Raw genomic sequence first — 26,562 nt, forward strand, 5'->3', positions numbered from 1 at the left:
GATGCTGAAGCTGAAACTCCAATATTTTAGCCACCTGATTCAAAGAGCCAACTCATTGGAAAAGACCCTGATGCTGGGAAATATTGAAGGCAGGAGTAGAAGGGGATAACAGAGGATGAGATGGTTGGATGCCATCGCTGACTCAATGGACATGAGTTTGAGCAAACTCCAGGAGATAGTGAAGGACAGAGGAATCTGGTGTGCTACAATCCAGGGGGTCGCAAAGAGTCAGACACAACTTAGTGACCGAACAGCGTTCCAAAGTGTACTCTTTTTGCCTATTTTTCCTGAAGGATTCAAGGCCAGACGGCTATGACAAGATTGCCCCCAGCAGATCTAGGGGATGGGTGGGAGAGGCCTCTGCCATCACTCACTCCAAGCCGCACCCAGCTGTGCTCTGGGTGCCAAGGGAGGACAAAGCTGTTATTTTCAGAGGGTGGAAACCATTCCTTGTCAGGCTGATGGAACAGATGCTAATAGGATCCTCGGATCCCACTTAGGGTTGGGGTACCCAAAGGTGCCGATCCTCAGGGCAAGGAGGCTGGTGGTCCTGGGGGCGTGTCCTGACCTCAGGCTACCCCAAAGGAGAGGCCACATGGGCACCACTCGCCCACAGAAGCTCAGGCATCCTGTGTGCAGGGACTCCAGGACAAGAGACCATCACCACCCTCCCCCCACCCCCATCATCCCTTAGGTCCCTCAGTGGCCAGACCTCTGGGGAGAAAAGTTCACCACCACCCTGCCAGGGCACTGTGCCCCTCCCCTGCACTGATGCCTGGGACCTGCACAAACATCCCCCCGTTCCATCCCCACCAAACAGACAGGGGAGCTAGAGTCTGGCACATTACCCTGAGGCCCACTGGCACATCAAGATGACGAAATGCCCAGCCTGGACAGACAGCTGCCCTGGACAGATAGCCACCCTTGGCCGGACTGCACCGAGGGCCTGTGCTGCCCCAGCCTCCACTCCCAGCTCCAGGCCCCACCAGCACAGGCTCCCTTTGTGCTCCTGAGGCTCCTGCAGAAAGCCTTCCAGGGCGGGGACGGGGCGGCGGGCAGAGGTAGGCAAGCAGGCCCAAGGTGAGGAGAAGGGCACCAGGCGGGGGAAGGGCTCTTCCTCCCCTCTGCTGTCCATCAGCAGAGTTCCTTTCTCCCTTCTCCACTCTTTCGTTCAAATGAAAGTATTTGGGAAACCAGAAAAAAATATGGCTTTTATTTTTGAAACTGGAATCAATTATATTTGGGGGGGTGGTGAGTAACATGCCCAACAGTGCCAGGTCTCAGGTTTGCTGGCTCCAAACCCAGCGTGGATGGACCAGAAGGGGACGGGGTGGCCCTGGGGGCACAGGCCTCACAGCAGGTCTGCACATACCCAGCCCTGCACACCAACCCTGCTCAAAGGCCCTGCATACCAGCCCTGTACACCCAGCCCAGTCCTGCAAATCCAGCTCTGCACACCCACCCTGCACGCCAGCTCTGCCCACCCAGCCCTACACACTCAGCCCTGTACACCAAACCCTGAACACCAGGTCTGCACACAAGACCTCACACCTGCTCTGCACACCAGACATTTCTTCCAGGAGATGGTATCCTAAGAGGAGGACTAGGGGCCACCCCCCAGCTTTGTCTACTACAACTGGCCATTCTCCTAGGGAGGCCCCCAACCCTGGAGGGCCACGGGCTGTCACAGGCCAACCCCCTCACCCGTCCCCATGCAGAGGCTCCGGCCTGGGAGGTGGGCAGGGAGGGGTCCTGGGGATCCGGCCCTCTCCTCCCAACCAGATCTCAACAAGGCTCCGCCCCCACCAAGGGCCAGCACCGTGACCGGAGACGGCGTGGCGGGAAGGTTCAAGATGCTCACTGGGCTGGACCAGGCTCCAGCCCCAGCTCTGCTGAGAGGCCAGCAGCAGCCGGACCTCCCTGACACCAGATTTCTCTTCCACAAAGCAGACGAGGCTAGGGCTCAAGGGAGTGACGCAGGTAGAGTGTGGGAAGGGACAGGAAGTTGCCCCCACCCCTAGAGACCATCCCCAAGTGACCACGGGAGCAGGGCTGCTCTGGAGGCAAAGCCAAGCCTGGAGCCCAGACTCCAAGAGACCAGCGAGTGTGTGAGCCTGTGATCATGGGCCCCTCCCCACCAGGAGCACCGAGTGTGGGTCTCCAAGTCCAGCGGCTGGTACTGCCTTATGGGGTCCCCGGCTGGCTGCAGAGCACCTCCTGGATGACGAACCCCCACCCACCTCACCCCTGCAAGCCATGCACCCTCTGGTGCCCAGGAGGCTGAGTGTCAGGTCTCAACGGAAGGGGTGCTCAGGACAAAGGGAGCGCCCGTCAGTGACGTTGAGGGCTGGGCGTCGGAAAGGGTGTCAGGGCAGGAGTGGTGGGAGGACTGCTGGCCCCAGAAAGCATGGCGGTAGGGGAGGGGGCTAAAGTAAGCCTGGCCCAGGGGCAGGGGGCAGGTGTCCTGGCTGCTTCCTGAGGACAAGGTCAAGGACAGGCCACATTGCAGAGTCACCGCCTCACCACCTTCCCTTGGCAGCAGGGACCCCGGGGCTGCTGACTGCCAAGGCACAGCCCAGTCCCAGGGACCACCCCACAGCAGCTCAAGGCCGGATGTCCCTCTCGCCCTGACCACACAGTCCAGCATCTCCACACTCACCCACAGCTATCAGAAAGACCCTGAGAAGAGGTGACACATGGCAGCTGGGCCCCTGCACCCAAGCCTGGGCGCCAGCCTGTACTGGCGTGGGGTGGAGTCACCTCTGTCCAGCCCACAGAGGTGCTCAGGCTGTGGAGGCCTGATTGAGGCTTGGAGCCCTGATGGTCCAGGGTATGCGGCCAGGACCCCAGTGCCTGGAAGGGAGACAGTGGGCCTCACGCCGTGGCCAGACAGCAGCCCTCCAGCACCCAGAGCCCAGGAAGCAGGACCTTCCGCCTCACAGGGGCATTCAATGAGCAGTCAGAGCCTCCTGACTCTTTCCAATGATGCCAGCACCCCGGGCACCAGTGACAGGCTCAGAACTCGTCCCAGCACCTCCCCAGGACCCCCACTTTCAGCCCCACTTTGGGGGCACACGCATGTGGATGCACAGGGAACAGCAAGAGCACAGGGGTCCCACAAAAATGGGGGCCCCGATCCCCCATGATTTCCTGGTTTCCCTCCGGTTGCCTGCTGGCATCCGGAGCCTTAAAGTGCATCACAGGATGTACGCCCCAGCGTCTATGAGGAAGAGGCCCCCAGCTGCTCAGCAGAAGCAAGTTCAAAGCAGCGGAAATCATCTCAAGCGTTTCATTTTGACGGCAGCCGCAGCTCCATGCCCTGTTCCAGCAGGACCCAAGAGCTACACCGACGGATAAGTAACTCAAATAAAGCAGAAGACCACCAGGGAGACTCACGCCAAGAAATTAGGAGGTCTGCAGGTTCTTTGGAAGACTTTTCATGTACTCATCCGTATTTCTTTATAAAATTTCTATCGCCCTTGTCCCCCGCCCCAGCACCTGCTTTAAGCTCATCCACACCCACAGTGTCCCCACAGGACATTGCCAGGGGATGGATCATCAGCGGGTCAGGCTCCAGTCTGTAGGCGTAAGGGTAGGATCCCATGTCCCCCAACTTCCAACACGAAGGACACGAGAGCCCCTGGCAGGTGGGGGTACAGCTCAGGGACCCCTGGAACAAGCCGCTTCCCAGCTCACCCGGGGACCGTGGTTCATGCCTGTTTCTCTCCATGCCCACTGTCCCCACCCACAGAGGGCACTATTGGATGGGGTGGACTCTGATGATGGTGCAGAGGCGTCCATGAGAAAGGGGGTTGCAGCGTTGCCCCTCCTTCCAACACCCTCGGGGGGCTGCAGGGAGTGGGGTCAGGGCACCGGAGACCTCCCACCCCAACCATCAGAGACTCCCCGCATGGAGTACCCGGAGGGGGCACCACTCACCATGCTGACAGCGAGGACCCTGGAAGCCAGGGGGACAGCGGCACGGCTGGGCTGAGCCGGACACGCAGTGGCCGCCGTTAAAGCAGAGGCCGGAGCTGCACACGGCTGTGGAGGGAGGGAGAAGGCATGTGAGCAGGGGCAGGGACCTGGGGGTACCCCCGGCCCACAGCCAGGACACAAGGTCCAGAAGTCTCCCCACAAGGTGAGGCCTCAGGCCTGGACAGGACCCAGACTATCAACAGACAGGACAGCTCCCCACACCCCCACTGCAGCCCTAGAACCACGTGGGGGCCCCGGGGGAGGGTCCCACAGCCAGGCGGGTCACTGGCCCCGCTCTGCCATCCTGGGTCACCAACCACCAGGTCTGGTTTCAGTGAAGGCCCTCTGGGTGAAGCAAAAAATCCCACTCACTTCAGTGGCACATGAAGGAGTTCCAGGGCACTTTCCAGGGGAGGCCAAGGGGAATGGGGTTGTGGGAGGAGGGTGGGTAGTGAGGGGTGCAGGGGGAGCAACCCACAGTTGTAGGAGGCTGAGAACTTGGCTGAGGCCCCCTCCCTGCAAGATCCCATTGGTGGAAAAGGCCAGACTGGTCCCACCCCCGAGGAGGGGCAATGCTGGCCCAGGCCCTAGGAGAGCAAGAAGAGAAGGTCCAGGCAGGTCAGGGCTGCGAGTGGCCAGCCTCCCCTGCCTTCTCCAGAGGAGACTCCCTACTCCCAGACTCTCTCCCCACACCCCACCCCAAGCTGGACCCAACCAGTCACCCTGGGGGCAGCTGTGTTTACACCTAAACCCACTGCCTGGGGGTATCCTAGGGTTACTGAGCCACCCCCTCCAGCACCAGGTCACCGTGTGAAGAAGGCAGCGGCCGGCCCAAGAGACAGGGGTCCTGAACGGAAGGGCAGGTCCAGTCCCAGCCGCACCATAGAAAGGACCCCACCCCAGGCTGAACCCGGTGCCTGCAGGGGCTTCAGCATGAGTTTTCTTGGCCCTGCAGCCACCCCCCGCCCACATCCACACAGCAGAAGGCAAAGCCAGGGCAGGTGGGCTCTGCCCCCATCCCCACAACACCAACAGTCAGGCCCTAAGTCCAAAGATGTCAGGGTGCTTGCTGGGTGAGTGGACACTGAACAGTGGCCTGGACACTCCCCAGGCACCCCAGAGCCCGGAGTGACCCACGGGTCCAGCAGGGAGAGCAGCTGGAGGGCGGGAGAGCAGCTGGAGGGCAGGAGACCCCAAGGGTAGGGACGCCGGCCGGGCACATGGGTCTGAGCATCTCCCTGGACCAGGCGCTGCCCTTGATGAGGAGACTGGGGCTCAGAAACATGCAACACATGGCCCCAGGTCACATAGCCGCTGAGAAGGGACCAGTCCAGGACACATGAGCCCAGGGCTTTCTGACTTAGAGTCAGGAGGACTGGCCGAGGGAGACACAGGTCTTTTCAGGGAGTGTCTTCCTCTTCTGTCCCATAACCAGGCCACTGTCCCAACCCTGGAGGGATCCCTCCTCTCGGGCCACCCTGCTGGGGTCCCAGCTGGCTCTCCTCACACCTGGCAAACTCCCTGAGATTTCTGAAAGGCGGTGGGAGTGGGGGGCTGGGGGACAAGGCAGTGCCACCAGGGAGCAGGAGGAATCACGTGGTGACCCTGGAACCCACACAGGTAAGTCCAGGCGCGGGGCCAATCCAGACCATGCGGCACCAGAGTTCCCACTGCTGAGGGCCCCAAACCTGTGGACCTGGGTGACTTTGTGGAGGAAGGGAAGCCAGCTGTGTTTACTTTTCACATCTTAAAGAAGTTTTCACTGTCCTGAAGACCTTCAGCCTCAAACCACCGTGATGGGCCACCCCTCCTGTCGTGGGGGAACCAAGTATCCAGGTTGGAGCTCACCCCGGGACTCTGCCCACCCCCAGGAGCCTCTGCAGATTCTACCAGGTCCATGCCCAGCCTGGAGGCCCCCATGGACAGCACCCTGCCTGTGCCCACCTCCACGGTCAGTTCCGGAGTTCAGGGGGAGACAGCACCTCACTCCCTGATCCCACGCCCCCTCCCCTGACCTGGTACACAGCCAGAAACGGGGAGCCGGCCTCACCCTCGCCATGGGTCCACTCCAAAGCCAGCCCGTCGGCCCCACCTCCCACGCACCTGGAGTCCACACTCCTCTCCCCCTGGAGCCCTCTCAGCCGGTCCCACTCAGCCCTGCCCCTTCTCAATGCAGCCATCGCGCTCCTTCATGGCAAGAATCAGATCACGGGCCCCTTGCTGAAAACCCTTCTGTGGCCTTCCCATCGACCTGGCACAGAGCCCCCCAGCCATCTGGCAGACACTGAGAGCTGTGTGCCTGGACAACAGGTCCCTTACACAGGGAGCCTTCCCAAAGAAAGAAAGAAAAGAAAGTGAAGTCGCTCAGTTGTGTCCGACTCTTTGCGACCCCATAGACTGCAGCCTGCCAGGCTCCTCTGTCCCTGGAATTTTCCAGGCAAGAATACTGGAGTAGGTTGCCATTTCCTTCTCCAGGGGATCTTCCCAACCCAGGGATCGAACCCAGACCTCCCGCATTGCAGGCAGATGCTTTTAATGTCTGAGCCACCAGGGAAGCCCCAAGCTTTCCCAAGCCGCCAGGCAAATCAGCACTCACAGCGCCCCACAGTTTGCAATGCTGCACCTCCCAGTGCACCAGCACTTCGGAGGAGCGACAGCTAAGCTCCCACCCAGGTCTGGGCTCCCTGGGATCAGGGCACAAGCCCGCCTCCAGCACCACCGCCTCCCTTGGTACCACCAACACACCCACACTTGGAAGGCGCTCCATAAACTCTGTTGAATGAAGAGGAAAGAAATGTCAGGCCAAGTGAGACGTGAGAGTTATTTGCAGGGAGGCTCTCAGGGGAAGGCAGGCGCTCAGGATCCAGAAGGCATGTCTAGGGCAGTGCATCCTCAGACAGGAAAAAGAAAAGGCTTCACAACAAAGGTGCTCAAAGCTAAAAGTAAAGGTGCTCAAAGCACCCAAACCAGAAAGGGTGCTCCTAGTGGCCCTAGGCTCGTAGGATGCTGGAAAAACAGGGTTACCACAGAGAGAAGCCTGGGATCGGGGGTTCTAGGTGGCATGGGGTGGCATTGGGCACATCCCCCTCGTGGCAAGATGGGCACCCAGAGCAAAGGGTCAGGACAGCATGGTGGAGCACCCATGGGTCCCCATCCCTCCCCCGGGTGGGTGGTAGTCAGGGATACCTCCAGGAGCGCCCCCACTCCTCCCACTATCACTCAACCATCCCCCACCAAAAGAACCCTCCACAGGTGAGGAAGACCTCAGGCGACACTCACAGCACAGCTGTGGAAATGGAGCTCAGGAGCCACAGACCAAGGCTTCGTATCAGGACGTTTGCTTTCCTCTACAAGAAAGTGGAGCCATGTGTATGAAGAGCAGGCAGGTAGGAAAACAGAGCCATGGGACACGCGGAAAAGAAAAATGTCAAAGTTCCATGTGGTGGCTCGAATGTGCCCAGTCGTCCGACTCCTTGTGACCCCATGGACTGTAGCCCACCAGGCTCCTCTGTCCAGGGGATTCTCCAGGCAAGAATACTGGAGTGGGTTGTCATTTCCTCCTCCAGGGGATCCTCCCAACCCAGGGATCAAATCCACGTCTCCTGCTTGGCAGGTGGATTCTTTACCATTGCGCCTGCCATCTGGAAAGCCCATACTTTTTAATGAATTTTTTCAGCACCTATTGAGTGCCAGGGTGACAGCAGGGGGTCGGCTTGGGGACCTACCCTCGTCACTGTCAGCATGGCTGAACCCACAGGACCCTCAGGGACCCTGGGAGGAACTATTAGAACCCACAAGTGTGAGAAACTCAAAAGCAGGTGGAAGTGAGCCAGGAGTGGGGGAGCACTGTGCCCACAGCTGCCAGGCAGCCGCGTCTTCCAAGGCTGTCCTTCTTCCTTGGATCCCTGCTGCCTCCCCCGACCCCGCCCAGATGCCTTCGCAGGGCAAGGCAGCTCGGGCTCTGAAGACCTACATTTAAGTCCCAGCCCTGATACTCATCTGTTGGTTGGAAATGTGGGCTAAGCTCCCTGCCATGTGTCAAATGCAGTATCTTCATGGGCCCTTCACATTGTCAGAGTGCTGCCCCCACACAATCACCTGGAGCCGAAGATGCACACGGCCCCGCAGCAGCTCAGGTCCAGGGCCACCATCTGAACAGAGAGGAGGAACCACCCCCACCAGGCTACAGATGGGGAGCCGAGGCTCAGAGATGTTGACCAGGCCTTTGCCTTGGGGTGAAGCTGGGTGGATCTGCCCACATTCTTAACACCAAAGGCTGGGAGGATCCTTGGGGTGTCCGGTTCTGAGAGGGATCCTGGCCAGGCCCGGGAATGGGAGGACAGATGTGGGGAGCACAGTCCCCAGGGAAGGGCGCCATGTCCAGGCATTGCCTGTGGCATCCTGACGCCAGTCTCCTCCTCTCACTAGGACAGGCGGGGACGCCCGGGCCCAGCCAGACTTCAGCTCCACTGGCCATGGCGGCCCCAGCCTCGCTGTCCCAGGATGGGCTGACCCTGGAAATGGGACTTGGCTGTTCTCTGAGCGCTTGATTTCTGCAAGTTCAGCCCCCGGACCACCACCCTGGACCTAGGCTTGGCTGAGCCAGCCTCCTTCCCTCTGCCCCCAGAGGGGCTAGTGGAAACCTGAGTGACCACAGGCAGGACAGGGTGACCCAGACTGCCACCTTTGTCCGGCCTGCCAAGCCACCTGCCCACATGCTGAGGTCACCAAGGCAGTTCTGAAGACAGCCCTGCAAACGAGGGCTCACCTGTCCCAGAGACCCCGCAGGGAGGGCTGGCTCAGCTCAAGGTCACAGGCAGGCAGGGTGGCTCCCATCTCATCGCCCAGGCTGCAGGGCAGCGTTTCCTCAGCTTCACCCTAGTCGCTGATTAAGAGCTGCCCGTGCGCAGGCGGGCAGGCATGGGAACCAGCGCCCACCTCAAGTTGGCAGCGACTCAGGAAGGGAGGCCACTTCCCTGGGAACCCAGGGGACAGAACTGGCCTGAGCCCTCCTGCCTTGTCCCTCTGACCCTGCTCCTGCTGGCCTTCCACCCGACACTGGCCGAGGGCTCAGGGCCCAGATCACATGCCCCACCTGACCTCTCCTGCCAGGACCCTTGCTGCAGGGAGGGAGTAACCTCAGGTCCATGCTGGGGACTCAGGCTCCAAGTGCTCCAAGTGCTCCAGGCTGGCTCCTCAGTGTCCTGTGCCTAGGCCAGCACCCACCACACGGGGGAGGGGGGATCCCAGAAGACAGGCGGGCAGACTCCCTCTACCCAGGGTCAGGCCCAGCTCCCAGAGCCCCCACATGATGGCAGGCCTGGCCGTCACAAACTAGCCACACTGACTCTGGGACGTTGTGTCTGGTCAACAGAAGTGAGAGGCTGAGGCACCCTGATGACAGCAGAAGCCCCCTGCCCCGTCCAGGCCCACCCTGGGCTGCAGGAGCCCTGAGAGCACACCTGGGTGGGGCAGCCTCCTTCCTTGCCCCCACCATGCCCACCTTTCCAAAGGCAGTCGGTGGGGAGGGGCCGTGCACCCAGAACCTTCCAGAAGCCGAACTTGGTCCCAGCTCCCCTGGGTGCACGGAGCACTCTGGGCCCCTGGTGACAGGGGAACCTCTGTGTCTCATTGTTCATGCTCCCCACCATATCATGCCCCCGTGACAGCACGCGTGTAGGTGTCTGGGCACCCATGGAAGTGTGAGTTCATGCACGTGAGTGTGCACACACGTGTGTGACCATGAGCATGGGTGCACACCTGAGTGAACAGATGTAACTGCCCATGTGAGGAGGTCACACGCGTGTGAGTAAACCCAGGCACAACGTGTGTACGTGTGTATGTGAGACTGTGTGGTGAGCTCCTCTGGGTGGGCTGCAGGCCCAAATGTGAGTGTGTGTGTAAACGTGTGCTGAGCACAGGGCCAGGCCAGTCCGGGTGTGATGCATGGTCTGGAGAGACCTGGGGTGCTGGGGACACAGCAGGACAACATGCCCCACCCCCAGTACCTTGGTCCACACCAGGGACAGGAGACCCAGGGCACCAGCTCTGTAAGTTCCCAAGGGCTCGGGGCCCACATCACATGCCCCACCTGACCTCTCCTACCAGGACCCTTGCTGCAGGGAAGAAGGCACCTCACTGGGCGCGGGGTGGGCGCAGGGATGCCATGCTGCAGCCAGAGCGGGAAAGGACAAGTAAAGGCCAGAGACCAGAAGCTGAGGAAGCCCCCACCTCGGGGGTGAGGGGTACTCAGGGCCGCCTTCCTGCAGCTCCTTCCCTACAGCCCCGACCAGCCAGGGACCAGAGAGGAGGCAGGAAGGAAGAGAGCCTGCCTGGAAGTTCAACAGCTGGACACAGGGGTGCCAAGCCAGGCCTTGCCCTGTGGCCCCAGCTATAGGGACTGAGGCCATAGGCACAGATCCAGACCCAGGGTTGGGCTCCTGGGGTGGGGACAATGGCTCAGCTCTGCCCAGTTCCTATGGCCTCGAACCTGCCCTTCCCTCTGTGGTGGGGCTCTTCCCTGGGCACGAGTAAGGCCCAGCACTCACATCACACAGGCCACCACCGTCCTGGACACAGAGGCCTCCTGGATGCCCACTAAGTTAGCACCTCCCATTCGTGGGTCCTTTCCCACCTCATTTTTCTCTGGAGCATCCCCACTCGCCAGCATGGAAACTTCCTTTCTTCCTTCCTCTCCCTCCACACAGGATTCAAGTTACAGGAGAACAGGGCCAGAAGCTGCCTCTGTTTGCGACCCCTCCCACACCTGAGAGCAGTGCCAGGCACCCTGTCAGCCTACACAGATCCTTATCGGGAATGGATCGCTAGCGTACTTCCCAGTACATGCTTTAGGAACACTGTTCTATTACTTTGACTTTTGGCTTTTTTTTTTCTTCCTTTTTAAAGAAAGAATTCATTCAGAAAACACTACACAGCATGTGTCAGCAAACTGCAGTGTACACTACAGTATTAAAGGTTCTGACAAGTCCTGCAAAAATGGAACCCACTTAACTGTACTTGACACAGAGCTTCCTGGACCACAGCATCCCTTTCCCAAAGCTCCTGGCATCCACAGAGCTGGTGAAGTCTCTGGCCCCTCCTCGGGCCCCGCTTCCCCATCTAGCAGCCTCTGATGGACTGAGCCTAGCCCACATGGAGAGACCTCAAGACGGAGCCATGGGTGGTCTTCCTAGCATGGTCTTCTTGGCACCCATTTCATCTCAGGGTCCGCACGCAGGGGTCTGAGGGGTTGAACTGCTCCAGGCCAGGCACCTCCTCTGGGCACTCAGTAAGGGTGGCCAGGACCCAGGGTGACCATGGCGGAAACATGGGGAGGGTCCAGCAAAATCTATCATCTGATTGGGATGGAGGTGCAGTTCAGAGGCCACTGAACAAGAGGACAGGCACCCCAACAGCAGAGCCCATCTACCCCCCAGGGCACACATGCTTGGGGCCCACGATCCTGGGGAAGGCCCTGGCCATCAGGCACCCCCCTGCTGGCACTTTTCCTTTTCTGTCACCTCCAAGTCACACCTGCTGCCATGTGGGTCTTGGAGAAATCCCACCGAACATTAGAAGCGTCCTGCTGTCCTCCGGCATGAACACCATGAGGACCTGAGCTTGTCACACACGTGGCCGAGTTTCCAGGTCATATCCGTGGCTGATGGAGGGGGCGGGGCCAGCGGGAGTCAGCGTCACAGGGCCCTGCCCCAACCTGCCCATTCTCAGGGTCCCCCAACTGCAGAGAGCCTAGATTGGATACAAGGAAAGGTGCTAAGGAGGCTAGACTGAGGAGACGGTCAGGAAAGAATAGGGCAGACAGATGGGGAGAAAGGGGGAGGGTGGGGGCAAAGCCGGAGGAGTGGAGCCCAGCGGCCCCTCTGCAGGCAGGCAGGCCGTTTGCCTCATCACTGGCCCCTCCACTCACAGGGCCTCAGAGGCGACACTGACCCCATCTGCTGGCCTGACGCCTGCTGACGTGTGGCCAAGAGGGGACCGAAGGCAGCCACCCACTCTCACCTGACCCCCGAGGCAGGGCGTCCCCGGGGCTGGGGCCGCCGGCACCTGTAGGGACCCTGGGTACCCCAACCCCAAGATGAGTGCCTGATTCGATTCTGCACCTGCTCCCGGTCCCCCATGAGAGCCCCGGGTATGAAACGCACAAAGGACATGGGGAAGGCTCTGGCCCCATGAAGCTGGGAAACCAGCCCTGAGCAGCCACAGGCAGAGGGGCCCCAGGGCTCAGCTACAGCACGGGGCAGCTGACAGAGGCCCTGGCCACCCACCTCTGCCCCTGCCTCCTCCTCCCCACCAACTTCCTCCTGCTCTGGCTCCAGTCACTCCACACAGTACCAGTGCCCATCTGGCTGGCCTGGTCTGCCCATTCTCACACATCAGGGTCACTTCAGCACCTGCCAGCAGCAGCTGACTTCGCCACAGAACTGAGTCCCCCACGGGCCTGAGACCCCACAGACCTGAGACCCCCATGGGCATGTATTGTCTGTAACCTTAACCCAGTCCCGCTGAACTTTCAGTGCTCCAGATCAGCTGGACATAAACCGAATGAACGAATGATGAAAAAAATGAATGAGTGCACCAATGAGCTGGTGCTGAGGGCAGGGTCCCAGCTCTCTCCCTGCTCCTTCACATGCTGGCCACCCAGACGCCGGGGGTACAAGTGAGTGTCCCAAGAGGTCAGACCACAGGGCTCTTCCCGGATAATTAAAGGAAACAGATACAAGCCAGGTACATAAATAAATAAATCCCATCCTAAAAATGAATTTTTAAAAACCAACCAAGAAAGCGAGAGCCTCGAGTTCAAAATACCGTGGGGACCCTGTTCTGTGTCTGTTCGCTGACGTGACAACCTGGACCTCCAGGGCCTGACCCAGCCACCAAGATGCGTCCCACCTCCCACCACCTCAGTCCTGCCCCCAGCCAGAGGCATGGCCCAGGCTGCCCTGGGAGGGTGCCCGCTGAGACCCGTCCCTGCACAGAGAAGCCCCAAAGGTGGGCCCCTTAGTCCTGGGCTGGTTCAGCAACCCCTGATCCCCAAGTGGTGTGGCTGAATCCTCCTCTTGCCAGCCAGCCAGCCAGGGCAGGGCCACCTCAAGCATCCTGGCTGCAGGCACAGGCAGAACCACAGGCTGCGCCCGCCAGGCTGGAGCTGAGATTAGCCGCTCCTAGTGCTATGGACCCAACCCAATGCTCATGGGGCCCCTGTTCCTGAACGGCCAGCACTGGACCGTATCTGCAGCAGGCCTCCAGGGGTCTGGACGGCCCTTGGGCCCTCCCACTTCCCTCACCCAATCCTGGGATGGTCACTCCAAGACACAGGTGATGCTGAGGGTGACCGGGCTGCACAGTGGATGACAATGTGGGACACTGCTGCGCAAACCTTCACCTGCCCCTTCCCCTGCCCACAAGTCTTTACCCAGGCTGGCCACGCGTGATGCACCATGTCCCTTCCCATAAACCCAGGGGACACAGACCTAGACCCCACTTTCTCCTCCGCACAGGTCACCATTGTGATCAGACAGCCTTGGAGAGGAGGGCCGTCAGAGCTGGATGCTCCCCACACTCCAGGGGCCACTGGTCGGCACCACCTGCCCCCGCGTCATCCCCCCAAGGCACGTCTGGTCCTCTCCCCCCACCCCTTCCTGGAGAGAATTACTCATTTCCTCTCCTGGACAAACATCACCACATCCTCTACTTTCCCCCTTTCCTGCTGGAGTCCACAGAGCGCATCTGTGGCCCCTGTTTATGGACCCCCCAGGGGCCGGAGGCCAGGCAGGGACATGACCCGGGAAGTCCGGTTTCCACCCCAGTCACAGAGCGGCCCACCCGAGGTTAACCCCCACGCTGCGGGGAGCCACGAACCTGCCACCCTCCACGGTGCAGCCCAACCTCACCCTGTCTGGACGCCCCGGTGCCGTTTCAGGGGCTGCCCAACCTGTGGGCCAACCCCTCAGGAGGACGGCTGCCTCCTCCCACCCTGCCAGCCACTGGTGGGCTCGCCTGTGCCCACACCTGCAGACCAGGAACCTTCTCCCAATACCCACGGCAGCTGGACTCCAGCCCCATCCGTTCTGTTTACAAAGCAGAGGTTCATAGCCGCCTGCTAGGATCAGAACCTGATTCCTGCCCCACCTCTGGGGCCCTCAGTGTGGTCCCGTGTTGGGATTCCAGGCTGCCTGTGGTCCTGTGCAGACACCTAGGGGCTGGTCCTCCCCCCACATCCATCAGGACCCTTCTTTCTGAGGGAGGCAGGACTGACATTCTATCCAGCAGAGAAGAGACTGAGGCCCAGGGTGCCCACGAGGGGGTGGGGGGACAGGACAGAGTTCCTCACCCAGGCCCCAGGCAGAGCAGCAGAAGGACTCAGAGAGCAGGGCGTGGCCGTGGGCACACAGGGCAGGTGAGCAAGGGGTTCACCCTCTATAACACCACCCCCAAACCAAGTTCAGGGGCATCTGAGCCCACTGACACCCAGACATGGCCCTGGGGCCACCCTTGGCCCCTTCCCTGGTGCCACGCAGACGGCCCCCTGCCCTCCAGCTCTGCACCTCCACGAGTCCCAACTCTCTCCCTCTGCAGCTCCTGCAGCATCGGGCCAGAGAAGCATTGCTGGTCCTCCCCTTCCATCAGTTCGTGTGAGCAGTCTCTGGGGAGAAGAGTGGCTGGGCCAGTGGCTCTGAAGTCTCCCCTGCAGCCGTAAGATGCTCCATCGTGTGTACCAGCAGGACCAACCCCCAGGAGACTGACTGAGGATGTAGCCTCCATGGGGGGAGCGGGGGTTGGGGGCACTCACGGGAGAGGCAGCCCTGGCTCCCTGGCTGCTGGCTCCAACCCGGGCAGCACCGGAACACCGTCTGGGCCTCCGTGGAGTACACCTGCCTGTAGCCCGTGTAGTAGACGGTTCTAGAAGAGAAGGGAGAGGGGAGTGTTACTGCCGAGGGACCAGGCTGCAGGCATTTCCATCCAGTGTTTCTGGCTCCGACCACACCTCATCTCCCAGACTGACTCCCCCACTGTCCCCAGTTCACAGCCAATCAGGTCAGGGCACAGAGGTGGGCGGAAGGTCTGCATTCCCAAGGCCGTGTATATAAATGAGGGGCATGGGGGGGCACAACCATCCTGGAACCAGCAGCAGGGCAACACGCCACCCCTTCCCTCTCACCCCCATGGTGATCCCAGTTCTGAGCGACCTCGGGACAGGCATTGCATCCAGCACATAGCTCTCATCACGAGGCCAGTCTGCAAGGGTCTGAGGGTCAGACTCAGTGCCCAGCCTAGGAGCAAGATTGGCCCCTGGGATGATCAAGTGGGCCGAGGTGCCCAGTGCTGGCAAGCCGTGCCCCAGGCTCCCAGCCCACCAGTGCACCAAGGAGCCAGGTGGTGGGCTGGTCCTGGGATGTCCCCGGGAACGGGGGCCCCTTCCCCACTAAGGCCTAAGCCAGGGAGACAGGCCAATGAGGGTCAAGCATCTATGGGCAGCAGCAGGACCCGAGTGTGCTGAGCACATGGCACTGAGGTCAGAAGGGACAGGTGGGAGGGCTTCCTGGAGGAGGGTGCTCTAGAGGCCAGGGTTCCCTGGGTCCAAGGCTGGTTCTTGCTCCAGTGGGACTACTATGGCCTCACAAAGGCTGAGCAGAGAGGGGCAGAGTCCTCCTTCCAAGAGCTGGAAGCAGGCAGCCGATCCAGCCAGCCTGTGGCCTGGCACAGGGAGTGGCCACAGGAAGGTGGTGCCCACGTCAAAGAGAGACCAGCCTCACCCAAGGGGTAAGGGCCTCCCGCCTGTCCCTAGCCCAGATCCACAGGCTGCCCCCGGCCACCTGCGCCTCCAGTCCCCGGAAACCCAGCCACTCAGCGCCACCCTTTGCCAGTCCAGCCCAACCTCTGCCCTGTATCGCCAGCCCCCACAGCAGGCAGGCTTGGGGGAGTAGTCTGAGAGGGTCCACCTCCCCCAGGCTGGGATTCCCCTGCAACCGTGAACCTGAAGCAGAAGCCGGAGGGCAGGGTGGGGGTTCCCTGGTCCTACCCAGCCCATCAGACTGCCCCCCACCTGCAGCGCTCCTCCTTCCAGCCGCACCCCAACTCCTGAGTCCCATCTGGAGGTCTCTGTGTTTGTTGCTCCAGACAGTGGGCTTTAACAACCCAAGCAAGGATCTGCCACACCCCACCCACCTGCCCAGAGAGCCACCCCAACTCCCCGCTTCAGCCCCCAGCCCAGACGACAGAGTGGAGTAGCAGGAGAGCAAAGGGACAACCCCAAGCCCACCCTGCGTGAGCGACCTCCAGGCACAGCAGCCCACCCCGCTGCCGTCTGCAGGACTGCTGCCCAGGGCCTGGCCTGGTTGGGTCCAGGGCCCTTGTGGTATCAGAAGGTGTGGGAGCTTGGGCTGCCAGCTCCAGGTCAGGGAAACAACACCCCCCGCACCGCCTGGCTTGCTCTTCCTGGCCCTCGGGAGCGGTGGGAAGCTCCTGGTTGCCGAGGGGACCTGGACCCCTCAAACCAACCAGGGCTGCTTCCCGGAAGCATGAGCACGTGCACATGACTGTGTGCACACATCTCAGGGGAGTCTGCAAAACGCCACTTTGGCAGGACATGAAACCACTTGCCTGGAGAGAGGCCTACCACGGGGCGGACAATGTCTGGCAAAGCAGACGGACCCTTCCGCCGTAAATATTTACCCGCTCCCTGGGCTACGTGCTGCTCCTCCCAGGGACCGGGCTGGTCGGCCACCCTCCCCAATGGCCCCTAAAGCTAGTGACCCTTGGAGACAGCGGGTCAGACTGCAGCCCCTGCTGCAGCTCACGTCGGACAACTCACATGGGACAGTCACAGGGGCCCCAGCCACGGCCAGGAGCCAGTTTTCACAAGGCCAGGGTGGATGGGGGACATGGCTACCAGGCTGATATCCACTCCTCACCTTGTATGGTCCCCGAGAAGCCCAGGCCCCAGAGCAGCGGAGGAGGGGAGGGGCCTGGTGGGGGCTCATGTGTAAGCTTCATGCTCTAGCATCCTCTCCCTCCTCACCTGTTCCTTCGTGCCCCTGGGGGGCGCAGAGCCCAAGCTCCCCCATCCCAGGTCAGCCTGTGTTGGGTCTGTTGGGGAAATGCTCACTAGGAGGACACTAGCAAGACCCCTCGTCCAGCCTCTCAGCTGTCATCACAGCCTCACCTGCTCTGGGCCAGGATGCAGACCCGTGCCACCCACCAGCCCCTCCAGGGCCATGCCCACCAGCCCAGGAATCAGACACTGCTGTCACTGTGGCTGCAAGAGAAAACGGCAGCCACCACGGAGCTGTCACATGTGTGGCCTGGCCTGTGGCTGGTCACGTAAGACTGGACCAAGGAGGGCTGGACGCTGGTCCAGCAGAGGGGGAGAGAGGGCTGGGAACTCAACACGATAAAGCCGGAGCCTCTGTGGGGTCTAACAGGAGTGGGCAAATCGCAGGAGCCTCCTCAACATTGGCCACAGCCCCCACAGCCACGGAGGGCCAGCTGGACGATGCATTTGGGGAACCTTCCACAGCTGGCATGAAGGCCTCGGCCATGAGCATTGTGGGAGGGGACAAGACACATTAACAAGGCAGGGAGCCCTCCAGAGTCGAAATGAGGCTGGGACCCCCACACACCATCAGCACTGATCCCAGGAAACTCTGTAGGACACTGACCACCATGGGCACTGGGGTGGGAAGGTGACCGTGCTCACCTGGAGTGAGACGCCCAACAGAGGAACCCACGCCCCGGCTCCAGCCCAGAGCCAGGCAGACGGGACAGCAGCCGCCACAGAGCCAGGGGCCCACACTGCTCTCTCGGAACCTGGAAGTGGCCCTGCTGAGTTTCGGGAGGTGGGGTCCCAGACACCGGGCTGGGCAGTGCAAGGAAAGGATCCAGAGCCCCACCTGAGCCTTCCCAGGAAACTGGGACCCAGAACACAGACCCCCGACACGGGCTGCACACGGCTAGGTAGCACAGCCCCCAGCAGACGGACGTTCCCCAGCAGTGCCCAGGCGCCCTGCCAGGAAGCTGAAGCACCAGTCACCTTGAAAACGCTGCGCCCGCCCTGCCCAGGCCAGCCTGGAGAAATGGCCAGTCACAGGAGCCTCCCCAGCACAGCCACCCACCCACCCTCCAGCCCAGGAACCACAGGGCTTCCGGCTGCTTCCAAAGGAGCACCCTTTCCCTGAAAGCTATGGAGGGTGGGGATGCAGCTGATGTGACCTCATTCCTGTTTCACAAATACACCTACACCCAGACTAACAGATGCACGTCTCTGGGGAAACAACAGGCTAACTTCCCCTTTGCCGGCAGGGCCCAGCCTCAGCCCTCCTGACCCTGGGGCGGGACCGTGGTGGTACAGGGGCTGTTCTTGCCTCCACCTGCCCCATCCTCCCAGCTCAACTTCCACAACCCACACTCTCCAAACACTGTGAAGGCCCCAGGAGGGAGATGAACCACACACCACTGAGAACCGCGGTGAGAACTGCACAGGTGCAATGGGACGGCAAACATTTAAAGCAAAGCTCACGGTCCCTGCTCCCTGGAGCACACCCAGGAGGTTCACGTCCTGGAGACCCAACCGAGAAGCTGGATGGCACACCACCTCAGAGGAGGGAGGGACGGAAGGCCCTCCTCACCCCGCCCCACCCAGCTCTGCAATCAGGCAGATTCCAGAACCTGACCAAAGAGGAGAGATAGGCAAAGGCACTCCCTCCACTTGATTTTGAAATAAAATCTTGAGCAATAGGGGCTTCACACGGGCTCGGGGGTAGGCAGCAGCGGGACCTCGGCAGGCTGAGCGCCCCGCTTTCACCCTCCTGCATGGATGGCCAGCACCTCTCCCTGCAGGGTCCCCTCCTCCTCCTCACAAGCCACCTCACCAAGGGGTCTGCCTCCACCCACCAGGCCCCAGGTGGCCACTGAGCAGGGTGTATAGTCTGAGAATAGCCTCCATGGTAGCCACACCCCAACGGCAGTGTCAGGGGCCTTGAGCTCAGATGTAGGGCACTGGAGGGGGAACCCTGTGCCCTGAGACCAGGACAGCCTGGCTCCGGCCACCTGCCCCCTCCCTGCACTCCATGCTGCAGCAGGGGTGAGCTGAGCCCCCACCCCCACATGGGGCCTTGGGACCCCTGCACGTACCTGCGCTCGTGGCTGACACACCAGGCCTGCCGCCCACAACCCGGCCTCCACACGGGCACTGTGCGGCTGAAGGCCCGCACGCAGGGCTGGCGGCGGCCCACCAGGGTCAGCTCCTGCTCCGCACACACGTGGGGCCTGGGACAGAGACAGACAGTCAGCACCCCTGTCACCAACTCCAACCCCCCTGAATGCTCACTCTCGTGGGTCCAGCTGTCCAGACCTGAGGCCAGGCCCCGGGTGAAGGCACCCAGCCCGGTGCCCACCCCAGGCCTGCACAGACCTGGCCCTGAGAGCACGGACATTCATTCAGGAGAAAAAAGATGCACAGGGCCACCTCTGAGCCTCCCCGTCAAACCTCAGCCACGTGGGCTGCTGCTGACCAGCGGGATGACCAGGACGAGGTGGCACGGCAGCCCTTCAGGCACATCTGCTCTGGTCACTCTCCCGTCTGCTGCCCCCTGTCCTGCCCCCCGAGGCCCCTGCGTGACTCTGGTCCCCTAGGCCGGCAGGCAGGCCGCCTGGCTACTGTGGCTGAAAACCATTCAAGGGAGGAGGGGTGAGCCTGGAACGACTTTCTCCTGGGGAAGTTTCCGGCACCTCAGAAGCACAAGCGGAGCTGGCTTTTCCATTTGGAAAGAGGGAGGAAGTGGAGGTGGGGGAGGGAGGGCAGAGGGGGAAACAAAGAAGCAGGTGGGAGGAGGCACAGAAAAGACTCCTGACGTTGGGGAGCAGGGTGGGCAGGAGTCCATGCTCAGGCCCCTCTGCTTCTGAAACGAACCCACTGCCCATCTCGGGGAAGGGAGGTGCTTCCTCAACTGCAAAGTGAGCAGAGCTTTGTAGGGGGCGGTGCTCATCCCAGCATGGGCCATCTGCTCCCTGGGGCAGAGCAAGGCTCCTGGAGATGCAGGTAAGGGTAGGCGAGAGACTTGTCCCTCCGGGGAGGGCAGTTCCTGGACTCCAAGAACAAGGCGCCAGGGTGAAGAGGTGAGGACGAAACCGGGGCACAGGGCAGGGGAGCCAGTCATCCACACGCAGCTGGGGAAGCCTGACTGCACACACCCCTGGGTCTAGAAGGGGGCTGGGTTGCTGAGAAGTGTTTCTGTCCTGTCTGTTTTTACAGGCTCCGTTTTTTAGTGGCCTCCTGGCTTGGGTGCAGTATGCACGAGGGGACGCTCGGCGCTCTGAGGTTGGAAGAGCCCAGGTCCAGCCTTGAGGTCCTAAGGACGCTGTGACCCAGGCAGACCACCCTCAGACACCGGTCCTCCCACCGGACAAATGGATAAATGATCGCAACGTCAAGCTCACTCCCAGCACCAAACACACAGCTTGGCCTGGCATAGGGCAGCTGGTGAGGGGAGTGCTCCTTCCCTGCCCTTTCCTTCCACCCAGCACGGCCTCTGCCCCCAGGAGAGGCAGACAGGCAGGGTCCAGTGACTGAGAGATGCTCACAGGCCACTGAAAGTACAGTTCAGCTTTCAAGCTCCCTGACCAGTGAGCAGGGGCCTTCGAATGGCTGGAGGAAGCCTCAGCAAATGGGGGCCATGCAGTGCTCAGGGCCAGTGGGTTCAGGAATGCTTATAAGCGGGGACTTGAGCTTGGAGGGCCTGTCCCTCTCCAGGTGGGAGAGGTCAGTCTAATGAGCTGATTCTGGAGTACTGGACATTTTCCTAGCACAGCTGCCCAGAGGACTCCAGCTCTGGGTAAGTCGGGCTGCGAGAAGATGCCTCCTCTGAGCTTTGCAGCCTCGGGCTGAGGTCAGAGCTCCCTGTGCCCAGACTCTGCTCCCATAGCCCTGTCTTGACCAGGCCGGCACACTGTCATCAGTCAACCCAGGCCCTGGGGAGAAAGGCCAGCATCTTTCCACAGCAGAAGAGGTCACTTCAGAGATGTAAGTAAATAAATAAGCGTCAGCCAGCAAAAGCCAAAGGACCAGCCACATCACCCCCGCAGGTCCCCAGGGTCCTAGAGCCACCAGTCAGTGGGAACCCCCCTTAGAGCATCCTCCCGCCTCACCTTCCCACAGGCCCACCACGGGGTTGTTGAGCCAGCCAGGGAGGGTGGAGCTGCCCATGAAGGGGTCAGAACCTTCTGGGGCCCTCACTGCTCTCCAGGCCCCCCTTTTGGGGTGCAGGCAGCAAGGAGCCAATTCTGGGGCCTCCAAAAACCCACTTGGAGCTCCTGCCTCCTTTCTGGGCAGAATGAGCTGCAGGATGGGCCCATTCACAAGGTTTCTCAGAAGTCTAGCAAAAGAGCACCCCCAATCATTCAGCCAGCCAGCACGCCCACTGTGGCCCCACCGAGGGTCTGGGAAGGTGGCAGGTGCTTACGGACATGACTGGGAAGGTCTGCTCCCAGGCAGCAAGGAACTCAACACGACAGGGAGCATCTGAGAGTGGAGTGACTGCAACCCAAGACAAGAAACATGGGCACAGGCCTCCCACAGGAAGGGGACTGGTGGGCAGGGCCTTGAAGGGTCTGAAGAGCGGAGGTGAGGGGTGGAGCGGAGGTGAGGGATGGGGAGGAGGTTTTGGGAAAAGTGGGCCAGAGGAAGTCTGAACTCTCCTGCAGTCCTCCGCCCTCTGGGAGAAAGCCCTCCCTGGCCTGGGTGAGCCCTGGCTGAATGGGCACACCTCAAAGGATAGGCTCACTCCCTGGGGTTGGGGAAGGGCAACCAGCGGTCCTCACCAACCCACTGGGGCAGAGGCCCCTCTTAAGAGCAGAGTCCTCTGTTCAGCATTTACCCTGACCAGCACCCAGGGATTCTGGGGAGCCTGGGCCAACCACGTGAAGAGCAGGCAGGCTGAGCGGTCAAATGGCCCCGTGTTAATCCCTTCTGAGGCCACCGCTTCCCCTGGACAAACTAAACTCCCTGGGGTCACAGCAAAGAGTGATGTCGGGGGAGAAGTCACGTGGAGAGTTGGGGCTCAGGCCCCAGATCTTCTCCTTTAAAAAGCCACAGATAAATCTTCTTTCTTGGAGTAAAATAAGACCCCGGGGTACTGGAGGCATAGATTTGCCCCCTCCCCAGCTCTGCCTGGAAGCCTGTCCTTTCCGTCTGTACAGCCAGGTGCACCTAGCCCTCAGGGCAGGAGGAGCCCCGCACAGGAAGTCCCCGCCTAGGCCCCTCGTAGTCCCCCTGCAGCCCCTCGGCAGCCTTTCCAAGCTCCGAGGGCCCCAGGCCCAATACCCTGCGGAGAGCGGGTGGCGCCGGCAGGTCCTCCCCCCACCCTCCTCTTCCAGACCGGCTCACTTCGCACCAGTTTTCCTCTGAGGCCAACACAAGGATCGATTTGCCCTTTAAAAGAGACCGCTAAACGCCCGCTGGGGAATCGTCTTTCAAAATTAAATTCATCTCGGCTGGCTCCCTGACCCTCTCTTCCTGCCCATTCTGTAACTGAATTCCTTCTCCTGTCTCCCAGCCCCAAAGCCCGCGTATTTAACACAGAAACCAAGCCCAAGCGGCCCCCTATGTGGGCACAGGACCCCAGCCCCAGGAGACAGGCTCTGGAAGGAAGTGGGCACGGGCTGCTTCCTCTCAGCCTTCTCCAAGCTGCCCGGCCAGACCTGCCCAGACTCCCTCACCTCGCGGGGCGCCGATTTCTCCCAACGTGCAAACCCGCGGTCAGAGTTCAGGCAGACGAGGAAAGGGAAGGGGAGAGGCCGGGTGGCCCTACCACGGAAGCTCCCCCGGATCCAACCCCCGACTCTTGTCTCTTAACCTCCCCCTCTCCAGTTAAGGCAAAGAGCCCATAGTTCTTAGGGGCCCTGAGGAAAAGCCGCCCGAGACTCGGGGTCTCCGGACGTCCCTCCAGCCTCCCGCGCCCGCTCCGGCTACTCACATGCCCGGTTGCAGGCGGAGCAGGGCGCCGGCGCCCGTGGGCACTGCGGGGAGCAGCAGCACCAGGGTCAGGGCCACGGCGCGCCCCGCCGCCCCCGCCTCCGGAAGGAAAGGCATAGTGCCCGCGGCGCCGCGCCGGGTCCCCGCTACGGTCCCGCGCTCACAGGCGGCCCAGGCGAGCGCCCGGAGCCGCCCCCTCCACGTGCGCCACGGCCCGGGGGACCCGGCGGGCTCAGCCACAGGTGCCGCGCCCGGTCCAGCGGAGCGCGAGGTCGCCGCAGGTGGGCAGGGCCCCGGTTTCGAGCCCGCGCCGGAGGGCAACGCGGAGTCCTATGCGCCTGAACGCGTCCAGCCAGACACCCTCCCCGGCGCGGGGAGCCGAGTGCACGCCGAGCCCCGCGAGGGAGAAGCGGCCCACCTCCGCCACGCCCCCTGCTCCGACCCCAGCCCCGACTCCGCCCACCGCCCGGACAGACCGGATCCCTCCTACCCCGGCCTCGCCCCGCCCCCGGCACACCCCCGAGCCCGGACCCCGGCCCACAGCCCGTCCCCGCCCAGACGCTCCGCCCCAGCCCCGCCTTCCTCGGCCCACAGCCCCGCCCACAACCCGCCTAGGTCGTCGCCCCCAGACCCCGCTGTCCACTCGCGCTTCCCACTCCTCTCCGGCTGCAAGTCCCAGATTCCGTGCGACTCGGGAGACCAAGGAGTGGAGCAGCAGAGATCTCGCCCCTCACCCCCTGGAAAGGCAGTCCTCCAGGACTCCGGACCCCAGCCCCCCGCCCCGTTATCCTGGGGGAGGTGCGTCTCTGTTGGGCCAGTCCAGCTGTCACGCTGCTGCACAAATGGGGAAACTAAGGTCAGAGCGGAAGCGGCTAGCACCCCCAAGTCACCCCTAATAAACTGCAGATCCTGAAACTGGACAGGGCGAGCTGTCTCTGGGACCTTCACTAAACCTGTGCATCTAAGAAAACCACCGGATCACGGAAAGCAAAGAGAAGTCCGACCAGTCCAGTGGCCCCTCAGGGTGTCTGGGTCAACACTACCAGACGGTGATTTATCTCCTTCTGGACACTGGACGCCCAAAGTCAAGATGCTGACTCTCTGGGTTCCTGGGGAGGCCCTCTTCCTGGCCTGCAGAGGCTGCCTCCTGGTGTGAGCTCACCTGGGGGGCAAAGGGGTGAGAGAGACAGCAGCTCTGGTGTCTGCTTCTTAGAAGAAGCCAGACACTTGGGACCAGGGCCCCACCCCATAACCTCATTTAACTTTAGTCACCCTCCTTGGGCTTCCCTGGTGGCTCAGCTCATAAAGAATCCTCCTGCAATGCGGAAGACCTGGGTTCCATCCCTGGGTTGGGAAGAACCCCTGAAGGGAAAGGCTACCTACTCCAGTATTCTGACCTGGAGAGTTTATATATATATATATATATATATATGTATGTATCTATATGTATGTATGTATGTATGTATAGTCAATGGGGACTCAAAGAGTCAAACACGACTGAGGGACTTTCACTTTCACCTCCTTAAAGGCTGGGTTCCATATACAGTCACATTGAGGAGTAGGGCTTCAACCCATGGATAAGCAGAGACGTTACTTTGCCTAGAGAGGTCCATGTGGTCAAACCTATGGTTTTTCCAGTAGTCATGTATCAGTGTGAGAGCTGGACCATAAGGAAGGATAAGCGCTGAAGAATTGATGCTTGAACTACGGTGTTAGAGAAGACCCTTGAGAGTCATTTGGACTGCATGGAGATCAAACCAGTCAATCAGTGGTAAAGGAAATCAACCCTGAATATTCATTGGAAGGGCTGATGCTGAGGCTGAATCTCCAATACTTTGGCCACCTGATGGGAAGAGCTGACTCATCTGAAAAGACCCTGATGCAGGGAAACATTGAGGGCAGGAGAAGACGGGGACGAAAAAGGATGAGATGTTTGGATGGCATCACCAACTCAATGGACATTAGTTTGAGCAAGCTCCAGGAGATGGTAAAGGACACGGAAGCCTGGCATCCTGCAGTCCATGGGGTCAGAAAGAGTCGGACACGATTGAGCGACTGAACAAAGATACAGTTCAGTCCACAGCAGGTTGATTTCGCCATCTTCTGAAACCCCAAACACAGGTCAGCACCCCTGCTTGGTGATGCCCCAGACATGGTCCTGTGTGCCCTCTGTTCAACCTCACCCCCTGCTCTCCACTGGCATCCCAGTGGCAGGACTGGTCCACCCTAGGGCCCATGCTCCTTCTGGGCTCCCTGACACCTGGTGTCTTGAGAGCCAGCCCTAACAGAGCCCTCAAGTTCCTGAGTGAATGTGAGGCCCTGCCTGGGGTTCGAGTCCCTACACCAGAGAGTTTCCTGGTGGCCCACCTGCTGTCTACCTTCAAAGACCTGACCCCCTCCCCTCCAGAGCTGCACTTGGCTTGAACCAGCTAGATAAGTGTGCACCAAATGAGTGAGTGAGCAGCTTCAAATGTTCCCCAGCTCCTTGAGGGCCCCCATCCCAGCCCCCTCATCTGACTCCTCAGAGGAGGAAGGAAAGAATCTGGGTGGGTCCTATGGGTTAAAATGGAGGCTGCTGGCAGGGGGGTCCCCAAGTGTGATGGGCCCTAAAACAAATAAGATGGGTCCTTCTTTAAGAAAAGAACTGAACTGAATTAAATAATACATATGTGTTCATTGTTGTTTTTTAGTTGCTAAGTCATGTTCAACTTTTGTGCTTCACGGACTATAGCCTGCCAGGCTCCACTGTCCATGGCATTCCCCAGACAAGAATACTGGAGTGGGTTGCCATTTCCTTCTCTGGGGGATCTTCCTGGCCCGGGGATCTTCCTGGCCCATGGATCGAACTCGTGTCTCCTGCATTGGTAGGCAGATTCTTTACCACTGAAGCCCACATATGTGTTTAGTACACTTTTATAAATGGACTTAACTCAAACAACTTTTTTAGTAATACATCTAAATAGAATGCAATAAATATTCCCTAAGAATTTTCCATCTCTGTCCATTTTCATGATAAAGTGACAGTTTATGGGACATTGCAAACATTTTCCTGCTCTGTAGTTTCAGTCTTGAGGTGGTTGGTGATACTTGCAGACAATGTTAGTTTCTGAATGTGTGTCCCCAAGCCTACAGTCTGCCCTGCTATTTCCCCAGTACCTAGAAATAGGCACTGAGTTGGAGAAGGTCAGGAATTCAGTTTTCTTTCTTTATGTCACCTTGGCATGCAAGAAAGTTTTCTTATCTCTCCTTGCTATTTTCTGGAATTCTGCATTTAGTTGAGTATATCTTTCCCTTTCTCCTTTGTCTTTCACGTCCCTTCTTTTCTCAGCTATCTGTAAGGCCTCCTCAGACAACCACTTTGCCTTTTTGCATTTCTTTTTCTTGGGGTTGGTTTTAGTCACCACCTCCTGTACAGTGGTACAAACCTCCATCCATAGTTCTTCAGGCACTCAGCCTACAAAATCTAATCCCTTGAATCTATTTATCACTTCCACTGTATAATCAAAAGGGATTTGATTTAAGTCATACCTGAATGGTCTAGTGATTTTCCCTACTTTCTTCAATTTAAGTCTGAATTTGGCAATAAGGAGTTCATG

At 60.2% G+C, this 26,562-nt stretch overlaps 1 protein-coding gene across 5 annotated transcripts in view; it reads right to left on the reverse strand.

The window, feature by feature from the left end:
* The window catches only part of MEGF6 (multiple EGF like domains 6), a 101,923-nt gene extending 78,574 nt beyond the window's left edge, over positions 1 to 23,349 (reverse strand). For 3 of the 5 annotated variants that reach the window (XM_055419402.2, XM_055419400.2, XM_055419399.2), the window contains exons 1-4: positions 22,968 to 23,348; positions 19,129 to 19,263; positions 14,789 to 14,898; positions 3,940 to 4,044 (exon numbers count right to left, since the gene is read on the reverse strand). In XM_055419402.2, coding sequence (XP_055275377.2) covers positions 3,940 to 4,044; positions 14,789 to 14,898; positions 19,129 to 19,263; positions 22,968 to 23,083 — 466 coding nt within the window. In that variant the 5' untranslated portion in view covers positions 23,084 to 23,348. Of the gene's footprint in view, positions 1 to 3,939; positions 4,045 to 14,788; positions 14,899 to 19,128; positions 19,264 to 22,967 lie in introns of all 5 variants that reach the window. The other 2 variants (XM_055419401.2, XM_055419404.2) reach the window with 2 other exon arrangements.
* Positions 23,350 to 26,562: the final 3,213 nt, after the last annotated feature.

This window comes from Moschus berezovskii, chromosome 17 (assembly GCF_049115385.1).
Source record: "Moschus berezovskii isolate FMDL1 chromosome 17, NW_MosBer_1.0, whole genome shotgun sequence".
NCBI classification, from domain to species: Eukaryota; Metazoa; Chordata; class Mammalia; order Artiodactyla; family Moschidae; genus Moschus; species Moschus berezovskii.